The following is a 15,000-nucleotide window of genomic DNA, read 5'->3' as shown; positions in this document are numbered from 1 at the left end:
TCATTTAACACATGTGTGTGTGTATATGTGTGTGTGTATATATTTGTGTGTGTGTGTGTGTGTGTTTCAGACCGATGCGTTTCAGGTCGTAGTCCGCTTCAGGCTCTGTAAAAGGTTTTCAGCTCTTCGTCTGCCGTAGCTGACGTTCATCCATCGATCCTTCATGATTTGCTGAGAAACAAACGACAGGAAGCAGATTCAGGTTTAATGAACAGAGTGAGTGTGGTCATTGGTTCGGTTTATGAAGAAGATACATGGTTTTTCGTGTCCCTTGCCCGGACGCGGGTCACCGGGACCCCCCCTGGAGCCAGGCCTGGGGGTGGGGCTCGGGGGCGAGCTTCAGTGGCCGGGCCTTCGCCCATGGGGCCTGGCCGGGCACAGCCCGAATAAGGGACATGGGACCCCGCTCCACAGACCCACCACCAGTGGGAGGGACAAAAGGGGTCGGGTGTGTAGTGAGCTGGGCGGCAGCCGAAGGCGGGGGACCTTGGCGGTTCCGATCTCGGCTGCAGAAGCTAGCTCTAGGGTAGATATAGTCGGCCTCACCTCGACGCACAGCAAGGCTCTGGAACCAGTCTCCTCGAGAGGGGTTGGACTCTCGTCCACTCTGGAGTTGGTGCTGCTGAGAGGCGCCGGGCAGGGGTGGCATAACTTATTGCCCCCCTGCTTGGTGCCTGTATGTTGGAGTTTACCCCGGTAGACAAGAGGCCTCCCTCCACCTTTGTGCCTATGGTCCAAACAGCAGCTCAGAGTATCCACCCTTCTTGGACTCCTTGGAGGGGGGGGCTGGAGAGTCTCCCTCTGGGGATTCCCTCGTTCTGCTGGGGGACTTCAACGCCCATGTTGGCAGCGACAGTGAGACCTGGAAGGGTGTGATTGGGAGGAACGGCCCCCCCGATCTGAACCCGAGCGGTGTTCTGTTATTGGACTTCTGTGCTCGTCACAAGTTGTCCATAACGAACACCATGTTCAAGCATAAGGGGGGGGGGGGGGGGGTCCATATGTGCACTTGGCACCAGGACACCCTAGGCCGCAGTTCGATGATTGACTTTGTAGTCGTGTCGTCGGACTTGCGGCCGCATGTCTTGGACACTCGGGTGAAGAGAGGGGCGGAGCTGTCAACTGATCACCACCTGATGGTGAGTTGGCTCCGATGGTGGGGGGGGGGGATGCCGGTCAGACCTGGCAGACCCAAATGCATTGTGAGGGTCTGCTGGGAACGTCTGGCAGAGTCTCCTGTCAGAGAGAGTTTCAACTCACACCTCCGCGAGAGCTTCGACCACGTACCGGGGGAGGAGGGGGACATTGAGTCCGAGTGGGCCATGTTCCGTGCCTCCATTGTTGAGGCGGCCGACCGGAGCTGTGGCCGCAAGGTGGTCGGTGCCTGTCGGGGCGGCAATCCCCGAACCCGCTGGTGGACACCGGCGGTGAGGGATGCCGTCAAGCTGAACAAGGAGTCCTACAGGACCTTTTTGGCCTGTGGGACTCTGGAGGCAGCAGACAGGTCATTGGTTAGGCAGGTGTGTGGTTACCTGCAGGCTTCCTCTCTTTCCAGGGTTCAGAACCAGAAGCTTCTTCAGCAGATTCTCACAGTCGGTCGACATGTAGAAAGGAATCCTGTACTTTCCTCTGAGGACACGCTCCCTCAGCTCCTACACACACACACACACACACCAGACACAGACACACACAGACACACACACACACACACACACACACACATACACATACACATACACACACACACACACACACACACACACACACACACACACACACACATACACACACACACACACACACACACACACACACATTATTAAAAAGGATCTCTGATGTCGGATCGTTACGCTGAGTTTCTATTAATTGTTGGTGTTTCCGTTATTTTGTCCACCCTGCTCTACCTTCAGGTTCTGTCCGTCGAACGGCAGCGAGCCGCTGACCAGCGTGTAGAGGATGACTCCCAGACTCCAGACGTCCACCTCCGGACCCTCGTACTTTTTCCCCTAAAGAGCGAGAGGAGATAAATTCAGACTGAACTCCGCAGCAAGACATCATGGAGGTTACGACCACTTCAATATAATCAATATATTAAAAAAAGATCAATAAAAGAGATTTGAAATGACATTTGACCCATTTTATACCAAAAGACTGAATGCTCCTGAACATGTCAAATGGTGTAACCACAAAATGTCAAATGGTGTAACCACAAAAGAATGATAAATATTATCATAATCACCTACAGTGTATTTAGTGGACTTATACTAATAATGACTTCATTCTATCTTCCTTCCTTCCTTGTCATTCCTTCCTCCCTTCCTCCCTTCCTTCCTTCCTTCCTTCCTTGTCATTCCTTCCTCCCTTCCTCCCTTCCTTCCTTCCTTCCTACCTTCCTCCCTCCCTCCGTTCCTTCCTTCCTTCCTCCCTTTCTCCCTCCCTCCCTTTCTTCCTTCCTTCATACCTTCCTTCATTGCTTCCTTCCTACCTTCCTCCCTCCCTCCGTTCCTTCCTTCCTTCCTCCCTCCCTCCCTCCCTTTCTTCCTTCCTTCATACCTTCCTTCCTTCCTCCCTTCCTCCCTCCCTCCCTTCCTTCCTTGCTCCCTCCCTTTAAACTTAAACTAAACACCTCACTGACCCATAAGCATTAATCAGGCGTGCCGAGTCGAGGTCTCACCTGGAAGAGTTCTGGCGCCGCGTACGGAGGCGATCCGCAGAACGTGTCGAGTTTACTGCCGAGCGTGAACTCGTTACTGAAGCCGAAGTCTGCGATCTTTATGTTCATGTCGGCGTCCAGCAGCAGGTTCTCTGCCTGAGAGACGCACTCATCATCATCCTGTCCTCATATTCACACTTTAACATCTCATTATCAGTCTTATTCACTTCATCTAGAACAGGGGGGTCAAACTCATCTTCATTCAAGGGCCGGATCATTAAAAAGATGGAGGGAAGGAAGGAAGGAAAAGAGGGATGAGAAGGAAGAGAATACAGGAAGGAAAGATGGAATGAAGAGAAGGGAAGGAAAGAGAAGACAAATGGATGGAAGGAAGGAAGGAAGGAAGGAAGGAAGAAAGGAAAGTAAGAGAAGACAGATGGAAGGAAGGAAAAGAAGACCAGAAGGAAGGAAGGAAGGGAAGGGAAGGGAAGACCAGAAGGAAGGAAGGAAGGAAGGAAGTGAAGGGAAGGGAAGACAGATGGAAGGAAGGAAAAGAAGACCAGAAGGAAGGGAAGGGAAGGAAAGAGAAGACAGATGGAAGGAAGGAAGGAAGGAAGGAAGGAAGGAAGGAAGAAAGGAAAGTAAGAGAAGACAGATGGAAGGAAGGAAAAGAAGACCAGAAGGAAGGAAGGAAGGAAGGAAGGGAAGGGAAGGGAAGGGAAGGGAAGGGAAGAGAAGACAGATGGAAGGAAGGAAGGAAGGAAGGGAAGAGAAGACAAATGGATGGAAGGAAGGAAGGAAGGAAGGAAGGAAGGGAAGGGAAGACAGATGGATGGAAGGAAGGAAGGAAGGAAGAGAAGAGAAGACCGGAAGGAAGGAAGGAAGGAAGGGAAGGGAAGACAGATGGATGGAAGGAAGGAAGGAAGGAAGGAAGGGAAGGGAAGGGAAGACAGATGGAAGGAAGGAAAGACCAGAAGGAAGGAAGGAAGGAAGGGAAGAGAAGGACGGAAGGAAGGAAGGAAAAGAGGAAGAGGGAAACTGGGCCGCATGTTTGACACCTCTGGTCTTATCTTTCATCAGTGAGAGAGACGACAGGATCATCAGGTGTGTCTTCATTAACAATGTAGAGTCACTTTATATGGTTCAGTGAGTGTGTGTGTGTGTGTGTGTGTGTGTGTGTGTGTGTGTGTGTGTGTGTGTGTACCTTCAGGTCTCGGTGTACTATCCTCTTCTGGTGACAGTACTCCACCGCTGACACAATCTGACAGAAACACACAAGAAGAAGAAGCCAGCCATTTAAACCCAGTGTGTGTGTGTGTGTGTGTGTGTGTGTGTGTGTGTGTGTGTGTGTGTGTGTGTGTGTGTGTGTGTGTGTGTGTGTGTATGTGTGTCTCTGTGTGTGTGTGTGTGTGTGTGTCTCTGTGTGTGTGTGTGTGTGTGTGTGTGAGAGTGTGTGTGTGTGTGTGTGTGTGTATGTGTGTGTGTGTAGTAGATATGAAAGGGTCTCACCTGGCGGAACTTGGCTCTGGCCTCCTTTTCCTTCATTCTGCCGTGAGCGACCAGGTAGTCAAACACTTCACCTGAGACACAGACAGGTGAGAGTCAGACAGGTGAGAGACAGGAAGGAAGGAAGGAAGGAAGGAAGGATGGAAGGAAGGAAGGAAAAGAGAACATGAAAGAAATATGGAAGAAAGGGAAAAAGGAAGACAGGGAGCAAGGACAGATGGAAAGAAGGAAGAGAAGGAAAAGAAGAGAGGAAGGAAGGAAGGATGGAAGAGACGAGAAGAAAGAAGGAAGGAAGGAAGGAAGGAAGAGACGACAAGAAGGAAGGAAGGAAGGAAGGAAGGAAAAGAACATGAAAGAAATATGGAAGAAAGGGAAAAAGGAAGAAAGGGAGCAAGAACAGATGGAAAGAAGGAAGAGAAGGAAAAGAAGACAGGAAGGAAAAGAAGACAGGAAGGAAGGAAGGAAGGAAGGAACGTAGGGCGGTTTGGACCCCTTGTTGTTTGACCCCCCTGACGGGTAAACTAGGCTGCTACATGCTAAGTCACTACCGAGTCAGAGTAGCCGAGGGCAGCAGTGTCAGGTTCTGCTTAGAGCTCCTCCTAGTGGCTGAACGTAGACTACACAGCTCAGTGACTCATAGCAGCAAGACATCATGGAGGTCACAGTTAGACCCATCCTGAGATACAGACAGCTGAGCGGCTTTCTGTCTGCATCATGTTTCCTCCACTCAGCTAGCTAGCAGGCTAACTTACTACCAGTCAGCTAGCTAGCAGGCTAACTTACTACCGAGTCAGCTAGCTAGCAGGCTAATTTACTACCGAGTCAGCTAGCTAGCAGGCTAATTTAAAACCGAGTCAGCTAGCTAGCAGGGTAACTTACTACCAGTCAGCTAGCTAGCAGGCTAACTTACTACCGAGTCAAAGTAGTGTTTCAGGTTATACTCCAACACAAGAAGCTTAGAGCTCCTCCTAGTGGCTGAACGTAGACTACACAGCTCAGTGACTCATTGCAGCAAGACAGCATGGAGGTCACAGTTAGACCCATCCTGAGATACAGACAGCAGCTTTTTGTCCATGTGAAGCCACCGTAGCTCAACTCTGCTCCACATATTTCACCCCTGACAACATTATCCTTTACTTTCTGGAAGCTTTTAAACCACGCTGGACTTTAGTGTGTCTTCGTCTGCATCATGTTCCAGTCAGCTAGCTAGCAGGCTAACTTACTACCGAGTCAGCTAGCTAGCAGGCTAACTTACTACCGAGTCAGCTAGCTAGCAGGCTAACATACTACCAGTCAGCTAGCTAGCAGGCTAACTTACTAGCTAGCAGGCTAACTTACTACCAGTCAGCTAGCTAGCAGGCTAACTTACTCCCGAGTCAAAGTAGCCGAGGAGTAAAAGTTCACTCTGTTAGAGCTCCTCCTAGTGGCTGAAAGTGAAAATTACTCTCCTGCAGCTGTTAATCAATCTGAATACTAGACTATAGCTCAGTGACCCACTGCAGCAAGACAGCATGGACGTCACAGTTAGACCCATCCTGAGATACAGACAGCTGAGCGGCTTTCTGTCTGCATCATGTTTCCTCCACTCAACTAGCTAGCAGGCTAACTTACTACCAGTCAGCTAGCAGGCTAACTTACTACCGAGTCAGCTAGCTAGCAGGCTAACTTACTACCGAGTCAGCTAGCTAGCAGGCTAACTTACTACCAGTCAGCTAGCTAGCAGGCTAACTTACTACCGAGTCAAAGTAGTCGAGGAGTAAACATTCACTCTGTTAGAGCTCCTCCTAGTGGCTGAACGTAGACTACACAGCTCAGTGACTCATTGCAGCAAGACATCATGGAGGTTACAGCTCATCCTGAGATACAGACAGCTGAGCGGGTCTTACCTCCGCTGGCGTACTCCATCACCAGGTACAACGTCTTGTCCGTCTCGATCACCTCAAACAGCTTCACTGAAAAAGGAAAAAGGAACATGTTACTGCTGCCAAATAATGAGCTACTACTGCCAAATACTGAGCTACTGCTACCAAATACTGAGCTACTGCTACCAAATAATGAGCTACTACTGCCAAATACTGAGCTACTGCTGCCAAATAATGAGCTACTGCTACCAAATACTGAGCTACTGCTACCAAATAATGAGCTACTGCTACCAAATAATGAGCTACTACTGCCAAATAATGAGCTACTTCTACCAAATAATGAGCTACTACTGCCAAATACTGAGCTACTGCTACCAAATAATGAGCTACTACTGCCAAATACTGAGCTGCTGCTACCAAATAATGAGCTACTGCTACCAAATACTGAGCTACTGCTGCCAAATAATGAGCTACTGCTACTAAATACTGAGCTACTGCTACCAAATAATGAGCTCCTACTGCCAAATACTGAGCTACTGCTACCAAATAATGAGCTACTACTGCCAAATAATGAGCTACTGCTGCCAAATACTGAGCTACTGCTGCTAAATACTGAGCTACTGCTGCTAAATACTGAGCTACTACTGCCAAATACTGAGCTACTGCTACCAAATAATGAGCTACTGCTGCCAAATACTGAGCTCTACTATAAAATACAGTTTCTTTGTTATAATAACTTGATAACTGCAGCTGTAGTGTTGAAGATGAGGATGATGATGATGATGATGAGGATGGTGATGAGGATGATGAAGAGTAGCAGGCTCACCGATGTTGGGGTGGTTGAGGATCTTCATCACGCTGACTTCTCTGAAGAGCTGCAGAAATCATCTGAATCAGTCACGTTTCATCACATGCTAACAGTTCCCACCCGCTTACAGTCATTGTGCTAAGCTAGGCTAAACACACACACACACCACACACACACACACACACACACATCGTCCACAGTGTTGGGCTGGTTGTCACGGAGCGTTTCCATGGTAACCTGCAGTAAAGGCGTGTCAATGATTACCTTCTGCAGGCTGGTCGGGTTCAGCTGAGTTTTGTCGATGATCTTGATGGCGACCTGAAGGAGACACGTCAGAAACATCATTACATCATGACATCATAATTACTAGTGATATTAATGATGATGTCATTATTATTTAAATTAGATCAGATTTCACCAGCTGTAACCAAACCACGACTTTTACTGTAATACTGCAGTACTTCCTTCTATCCTTCCTTCCATCTGTCCTTCCTCCCTTCCTTCCATCTGTCCTTCCTCCCTTTCTCCCTTCCTTTCTTCCTTCCTTCCATCTGTCCTTCCTCTCTTCCTTCTGTCCTTCCTCCCTTTCTTCCTTCCTTCCATCTGTCCTTCCTACCTTTCTTCCTTCCTTCCTTCCTTCCTTCCTTCCATCTGTCCTTCCTCTGTTCCTTTCTTCCTTCCTTCCTCCCTTCCATCTGTCCTTCCTACCTTTCTTCCTTTTGTCTTTCCTTCCTTCCATCTGTTCCTTCCTTCCTTCCTCCCTTCCATCTGTCCTTCCTCCCTTTCTTCCTTCCTTCCTTCCTCCCTTCCATCTGTCCTTCCTCCCTTTCTTCCTTCCTTCCATCTGTCCTTCCTCCCTTTCTTCCTTCTGTCCTTCCTCCCTTTCTTCCTTTCTTCCATCTGTCCTTCCTCCCTTTCTTCCTTCCTTCCTCCCTTCTATCTGTCCTTCTTCCCTTTCTTTCTTCTGTCCTTCCTCCCTTTCTTCCTTCCTTCCTCCATTCCATCTGTCCTTCCTTCCTTCCTTCCTTCCTTCCATCTGTCCTTCCTCCCTTTCTTCCTTCCTCCCTTCCTTCCATCTGTCCTTCCTCCCTTTCTTCCTTCCTTCCTCCCTTCCATCTGTCCTTCCTCCATTTCTTTCTTCTGTCCTTCCTTCCATCTGTCCTTCTTCCCTTTCTTTCTTCTGTCCTTCCTACCTTTCTTCCTTCCTTCCTTCCATCTGTCCTTCCTCTCTTCCTTCCTTCCATCTGTCCTTCCTCCCTTTCTTCCTTCCTTCCTTCCATCTGTCCTTCCTCCGTTCCTTCCTTCCTTCCATCTGTCCTTCCTCCGTTCCTTCCTTCCTTCCATCTGTCCTTCCTCCCTTTCTTCCTTCTGTCCTTCCTCCCTTCCTTCCATCTATCCTTCCTCCCTTTCTTCCTTCCTTCCATCTGTCCTTCCTCCCTTTCTTCCTTCCTTCCTTATAATTTAATTTGAAGGTTAAACTGAAATAAAAATGTAAACTCAAATATAAGCTGACTGCAGATCAGATAAAGCTCCTGAGTCAGCAGCATCACATCCCCCCCGCCCCCCCCCACCCTCCCTCCTCCATCACAGCCGCCCCCCCCCCCTCCTCCATCTCAGCCGCCCCCCCCCCCCTCCCTCCCTCCTCCATCACAGCCGGCTGGAGTCCAGAAGTCCTTCCTCTGTTCCTTCCTTCCTTCTGTCCTTCCTACCTTTCTTTCTTCCTTCCTTCCATCTGTCCTTCCTACCTTTCTTTCTTCCTTCCTTCCATCTGTCCTTCCTCCCTTTCTTCCTTCCTTCCTTCCATCTGTCCTTCCTACCTTTCTTTCTTCCTTCCTTCCATCTGTCCTTCCTCCCTTTCTTCCTTCCTTCCTTCCTTCCTTCCATCTGTCCTTCCTCCCTTTCTTCCTTCCTTGCATCTGTCCTCCCTCTGTTCCTTCCTTCCTTCTGTCCTTCCTCCCTTTCTTCCATCTGTCCTTCCTCCCTTTCTTCCTTCTGTCCTTCCTCCCTTTCTTCCTTCCTTCCTTCCTTCCTTCCATCTGTCCTTCCTCCTTTCTTCTTCCTTGCATCTGTCCTCCCTCTGTTCCTTCCTTCCTTCTGTCCTTCCTCCCTTTCTTCCATCTGTCCTTCCTCCCTTTCTTCCTTCTGTCCTTCCTCCCTTTCTTCCTTCCTTCCATCTGTCCTTCCTCCCTTTCTTCCTTCCTTCCATCTGTCCTTCCTCCCTTCCTTCCATCTGTCCTTCCTCCATTTCTTTCTTCTGTCCTTCCTCCATTCCTTCCTTCCATCTGTCCTTCCTCCTTCCTTCTTCCCTTTCTTTCTTCCTTCCTTCCTTCCATCTGTCCTTCCTCTGTTCCTTCCTTCCATCTGTCCTTCCTACCTTCCTTCCTTCGTTCCTTCCATCTGTCCTTCCTCCCTTTCTTCCTTCCATCTGTCCTTCCTCTGTTCCTTCCATCCATCTGTCCTTCTCCCTTCCTTCCATCTGTCCTTCCTCCCTTTCTTCCTTCCTTCCTTCCTTATAATATAATTTGAAGGTTAAACTGAAATAAAAATGCAAACTCAAATATAAACTGACAGCAGATCAGATAAAGTTTCTGAGTCAGCAGCATCACAGTAGGCCCCCCACCCCACCACCCCCCCCTCCTCCATCTCAGCCGCCCCCCCCCCCCCCCCCCCCTCCCTCCCTCCTCCATCACAGCCCCCCCCCCCTCCCTCCTCCATCACAGCCAGCTGGAGTCCAGAAGTCCTTCCTCTGTTCCTTCCTACCTTTCTTTCTTCCTTCCTTCCTTCCTTCCTTCCTTCCTTGCATCTGTCCTCCCTCTGTTCCTTCCTTCCTTCTGTCCTTCCTCCCTTTCTTCCATCTGTCCTTCTTCCTTCCTTCCATCTGTCCTTCCTACCTTTCTTCCGTTCTGTCCTTCCTACCTTTCTTCCTTCTGTCCTTCCTTCCTTCCTTCCATCTGTCCTTCCTCCCTTTCTTCCTTCCTTCCAGCAGATCAGATAAACTCCTAAGTCAGCAGCATCACAGACACCCCCCCCCCCCTCCCTCCCTCCTCCTCCTCCAGAAGACTCTTTAAAGATTCCTTCCTTCTGTCCTTCCTCCCTCCCTCCTCCTTTCCTTCCAGAAGACTCTTTAAAGATGATCAATGAGATTAAAATCAGCTGCAGGAAGTCAGCTGATCTCCCTCCGACCAATCAGAGCCAGCCAGAGAGCCAGCCGGCCGCCGGTTGGACGGCTCCGACTTCTCCTCTCGGAAAATGGGTCTTAAAATAAAGTGAGAAACGTGTCCGACACACACACACACACCACACACACACACACACACACACACACACACACACACACACACACACACACAGAAACACACACACACACAGAGACACACGCACACACACACACACACACACACACAGAAACACACACACACACACACAGAAACACACACACACACACACACCACAGAGAGACACACACCACACACACACAGAAACACACACACACAGAAACACACACACACACACAGAAACACACACACACACACACACACACAGAGAGACACACACACACACACACACAGACACACACACACACAGAACACACACACACACACACAGAGACACACACAGAGACACCACACACACACACACACACACACACACACACACACACACACACACACAGAAACACACACACACAGAGAGACACACGCCACACACACACACACACACACACACAGAAACACACACACACACACACACACACAGGACACACAGAGACACACACACACACACACACACACACACAGACACACTCACACAGACACACACACACACAGAAACACACATACACACACACACACACACACACAGACACACACCACACACAGAAACACACACACACACACACAGAGACACACACACACACACACACACTCTGCTGACTCTACATCATCAATAATTCAGAGTGAAGTCTCTTCTTTAACCCGACCGACCTCAGAGAGACTCGACTACTCTACACTCATTATACCCCTAGATACCAGATTATACGATATTATACTAATATAATATAATATAATAATATAATATAGTAATAATATAATATAATACTAATACATTAATATAATAATATAATAGTATAAAATTATATAATACTAATATAATACATTAATAAAATAATACTATAATATTGACCCTCCTCTCTTTTGACTGTTCCTTCCTTCCTCCCTCTTTTTTTGCTCCCTCCTCCTTCCTTATTTCTTTCCTCACTTCCTTCCATCCTTCCTTGCTTCCTCACTCCCTCCTTACTCCTTTCCTTCCTTCCTCCCGTCCTCCCTCCTCCTTACTCCTTTCCTTCGTTCCTTCCTTCCTTTCTTCTTTCCTTCCTCCCTCCCTCCTTCCTTCTTTATTTCCTTCCTTCCTTCCTCCCTCGCTCCCTCCCCTCCCTCCCACCTCCTTTCCTTCCTTCCTTCCTTAGTAAGGTGCTTCCTCCTCCTCCTCCTCATGCTCAGGTGACGAGGTTTAACCTATATTTAGTTTTCAGGAAGTTCCTCGTGAGTGTTTGATCTGTTTTTACCTTGAAAGTGAAGTTATTAGTTCTTGTAGGAGCATTGAAGTGTATTTAGTTTATTTCTGTTTACAGGATATATTCATTATTAAACCTCCCTCTTTTTTTTTGCTCCCTCCTCCTTCCATAAGGAAAGAAGGAAGGAAGGAAGGAAGGGAAGATGGACCAAAGGAGGTTTAACCTTTCAGTGTTGACAGCCGAGATGAGACAGAGGGACGCTGACACTGAACGCAGCATCAGGAGAAAATAAGAATGAATTGTTTTTTGTTTTTCATGTTTTGAGAATAAATCATCAATCATCTGCCGACTCCACCAAAGATAAAACAGGACAGGAGTTAAAGGACTTCATCCGGAGGTTTCTGATATTTGTACCAGGAAAATAAACACATTTAAATATTTATGAGACTGATTAGTTTTACCATTTTCTATAAAAATCTTGTTAAGTTGTCCATACTGAACATTTTCAGTTTTACAGGTTCTTCAGATGTTTTAAATTATGGAAGGAACGGAGGAAGGATAGATGGAAGGAAGGACAGAAGCAAGGAAGGAAGGAAGGAAGGAAGGAAGAAAGGTAGGAAGGACAGAAGGACAGAAGGAAGAAAGGGAAGAAGGACAGATGGAAGGAAGGGAGGAAGGATAGAAGGAAGAAAGGTATGAAGGACAGAAGGAAGGAAGGAAGGACAGAAGGAAGAAGGACAGAAGGAAGAAAGGGAGGAAGGACAGAAAGAAGAAAGGAAGGAAGTAGGAAGGAAGGAAGGAAGGACAGAAGGAAGGAAGGAAGTAGGAAGGACGGAACGAGGAAGGACAGAAGGAAGGAAGGACAGAAGGAAGAAAGGGAGGAAGGACAGAAAGAAGAAAGGAAGGAAGTAGGAAGGACAGAAGGAAGGAAGGAATGGAGGAAGGACAGAAGGAAGAAGGAAGGAAGGAAGGAAGGACAGAAGGAAGGACAGAAGGAAGGAAGGAGAGAAGGAAGGAAGGAAGTAACCTCCTCTCACCTCTCGGCGGTCAGCGTGTGCCGGGCCAGTTTGACTTTGGCGAAATTTCCCTTCCCGATGAGGACAGAAGGAAGGAAGGACAGAAGGAAGGAAGAAGGAAGGAAGGAAGGAAGTAGGAAGGAAGGAAGGAAGGAAGGAAGGAAGGAAGGAAGTAGGAAGGAAGGACAGAAGGAAGAAGGAAGGAAGGAAGGAAGGAAGGAAGGACAGATGGAAGGAAGGAACGGAGGAAGGACAGATGGGAGGAAGGAGGAAGGACAGAAGGAAGGAAGAAATAGAGAAGGACAGAAGGAAGGACAGAAGGACAGGAAGGAAGGAAGGAAGGAAGGAAGGAATGGAAGGAAGGAAGGAAGGAAGTAGGAAGGACAGAAGGAAGGAAGGAAGGAAGGAAGGAAGTAGGAAGGACAGAAGGAAGGAAGGAAGTAATCTAGTGAACTGGCCCTCACCTCTCGGCCGGTCAGCGTGTGTGCCGGGCCAGTTTGACTTTGGCGAAGTTTCCCTTCCCGATGGTCTTCAGCAGTCGGTAGTTCCCGACGTGCGGCGTCTCGTCCGCCGCCGACGTGCGGAGCTGCGGCATCGCGGCAGACTGTGGCGGCTCGAGGACTTCGTGGGCGGGGCCGGCGGCTCGGGGAGACCCTCCGAGGTCTTCGGCTGAGAGGAGAGGAGAGATTAAGATTAGTGTAGGTAGGAGGGAGGAAGGAAGGAAGGAAGGGAGGGAGGAGGGAGGGAGGGAGGATTTAGTGGGCGGGGCCGGCGGCTCGGGGAGAGCCGTCGAGGTCTTCGGCTGAAAACACAAAAGGATGAAAGAGAGAGAGAAATGATTAAATAAGAAGGGAAGAAAGGAGGGAGGGAGGAAGGAAGGAAGGAAGGAAAGGATGATGGAAGGAAGGAGGGAGGAAAGGAGGAAGGAAGGAAAGGAGGATGGAAGGAAGGAGAGGAGGAAGGAAGGAGGAAGGAATGAAGGGAAGGGAGGGAGGGAGGAAAGGAGGATGGAAGGAAGGAGGGAGGAAGGAAGGGCAAGGAGGGAGGGAGGAAGGAAGGAGGAGGGAAGGAGGGAGGGAGGGAGGAAGGAAGGAAAGGAGGGAGGGAGGGAGGAAGGAGGAAGAAATGAAGGAAGGAAGGAAGGAAGGAAGGAAGGAAAGAAGGAAGGAAGGGAGGGAGGGAGGATTTAGTGGCGGGGCCGGCGGCTCGGGGAGACCGTCGGAGGTCTTCGCTGAAAACACAAAGGATGAAAGAGAGAGAGATTTTAAAGAGGGAGGAAGGAAGGGAAAGGAGGGAGGGAGGAAGGGAGGGAGGAAGAAAGGAGGATGGAAGGAAGGAGGGAGGAAGGAAGGAGGAAGGAATGAAGGAAGGGAGGGAGGGAGGAAAGGAGGATGGAAGGAAGGAGGGAGGAAGGAAGGGAAAGGAGGGAGGTGGAAGGAGGGAGGATGGAAGGAAGGAGGGAGAAAGAGGAGGATGGAAGGAAGGAGGGAGGAAAGGAGGAAGGAAGGAAGGGAAAGGAGGGGCCGGCGGCTCGGGGAGACCGTCGGAGGTCTTCGGCTGAGAGGAGAGGAGAGTAATAATCCTTCCTTCCCTCCTTCCTTTCTTCCTTCCCTTCTTCCCTTCCCTCCTTCCTTCCTTCTTTCCTCCCCCTCCATCCTTCCTTCCTTCTGTCCTTCTCCCTTCCCTCCTTCCTTCCTTCCTTACCTCCTTACCTCCTTCCTTCCTTCCTTCTTTTCTTTCCTTCCTTCCTACCTTCCTCCCTTCCTTACTTCCTTTCCTCCTTCCTTCCTTCCTCCTTCCTCCCTCAAGTAAGGGTTGGCAAGATGAATTATAATCAATATATTAAAAAAGATCAATAAGAGAGATTTGAAATGACATTTGACCCATTTTATACCAAAGACTGAATGCTCCTGAACATGTCAAATGGTGTAACCACAAAATGTCACATGGTGTAACCACAAAATGTCAAATGGTGGAACCCAGGGAGGTCAAACATGTGGCCCGTGGACCAGAACTGGCCCGCCAAGGGGTCCAATGCGGCCCACTTTCCTTCCTTCCTTCCTTACCTTCCTCATTTCCTCCCTCCCTCCATCCCTCCTTCCTTCCTTCCTTCCTCATTTCCTCCATCCATCCCTCCCTCCCTCCTTCCTTCCTCATTTCCTCCCTCCCTTCCTCCTGTCCTTTCCTGACCTGAGGACAACAGTGTATTTAAGTGGACTTATACTAATAATGACTTCATTTAAAACATGTAAATGTTTCCTGGTCTCCATGGTAACCAGATGAAATGTAATATTTAGAACAATAGTATTCCATTAGCTTTATTTAATATAAATATATATATATTAAATAAAAGAGATGGAGGTTTTATTGAAAGTTTATGAGCAAACAAACAGCTGATGGCTCTTCCTGCAGACTCAGAGGACAGCTCCCTTCCTTCTGTCCTTCCTTCCTTCTGTCCTTCCTTCCTTCCTTTCTTCCTGCAGACTCAGAGGACAGCTCCCTTCTGTCCTTCCTTCTGTCCTTCCTTTCTTCCTGCAGACTCAGAGGACAGCTCCCTTCCTTCCTTCCTTCCTTCCTTCCTTCCTTCCTTCCTTTCTTTCCTCCTGCAGACTCAGAGGACAGCTCCCTTCCTTCCTTCCTTC

General features: G+C 48.9%; 2 protein-coding genes across 2 annotated transcripts in view; both read right to left on the bottom strand.

The window, feature by feature from the left end:
* Positions 1–15,000, bottom strand: part of LOC128378299 (neoverrucotoxin subunit beta-like) — a 151,373-nt gene that overhangs the window by 50,750 nt on the left and 85,623 nt on the right. The gene's annotated exons all lie outside the window — the stretch shown is intronic.
* LOC128378281 (serine/threonine-protein kinase MARK1-like) overlaps positions 1–15,000 on the bottom strand; it is a 22,823-nt gene that overhangs the window by 149 nt on the left and 7,674 nt on the right. The window contains 12 exon segments of the mRNA XM_053337745.1: positions 73–171; positions 1,533–1,652; positions 1,905–2,006; positions 2,675–2,809; positions 3,858–3,914; positions 4,163–4,233; positions 6,046–6,111; positions 6,848–6,896; positions 7,094–7,147; positions 12,823–12,843; positions 12,846–12,940; positions 12,943–13,027. Coding sequence (XP_053193720.1) covers positions 82–171; positions 1,533–1,652; positions 1,905–2,006; positions 2,675–2,809; positions 3,858–3,914; positions 4,163–4,233; positions 6,046–6,111; positions 6,848–6,896; positions 7,094–7,147; positions 12,823–12,843; positions 12,846–12,940; positions 12,943–13,027 — 945 coding nt within the window. The 3' untranslated portion in view covers positions 73–81.

The sequence above is a fragment of the Scomber japonicus genome, chromosome 2 (assembly GCF_027409825.1).
Source record: "Scomber japonicus isolate fScoJap1 chromosome 2, fScoJap1.pri, whole genome shotgun sequence".
NCBI classification, from domain to species: domain Eukaryota; kingdom Metazoa; phylum Chordata; class Actinopteri; order Scombriformes; family Scombridae; genus Scomber; species Scomber japonicus.
The sequence above is the reverse complement of the archived record's forward strand: the minus strand, read 5'-3'. Positions and strand labels throughout refer to the sequence as shown.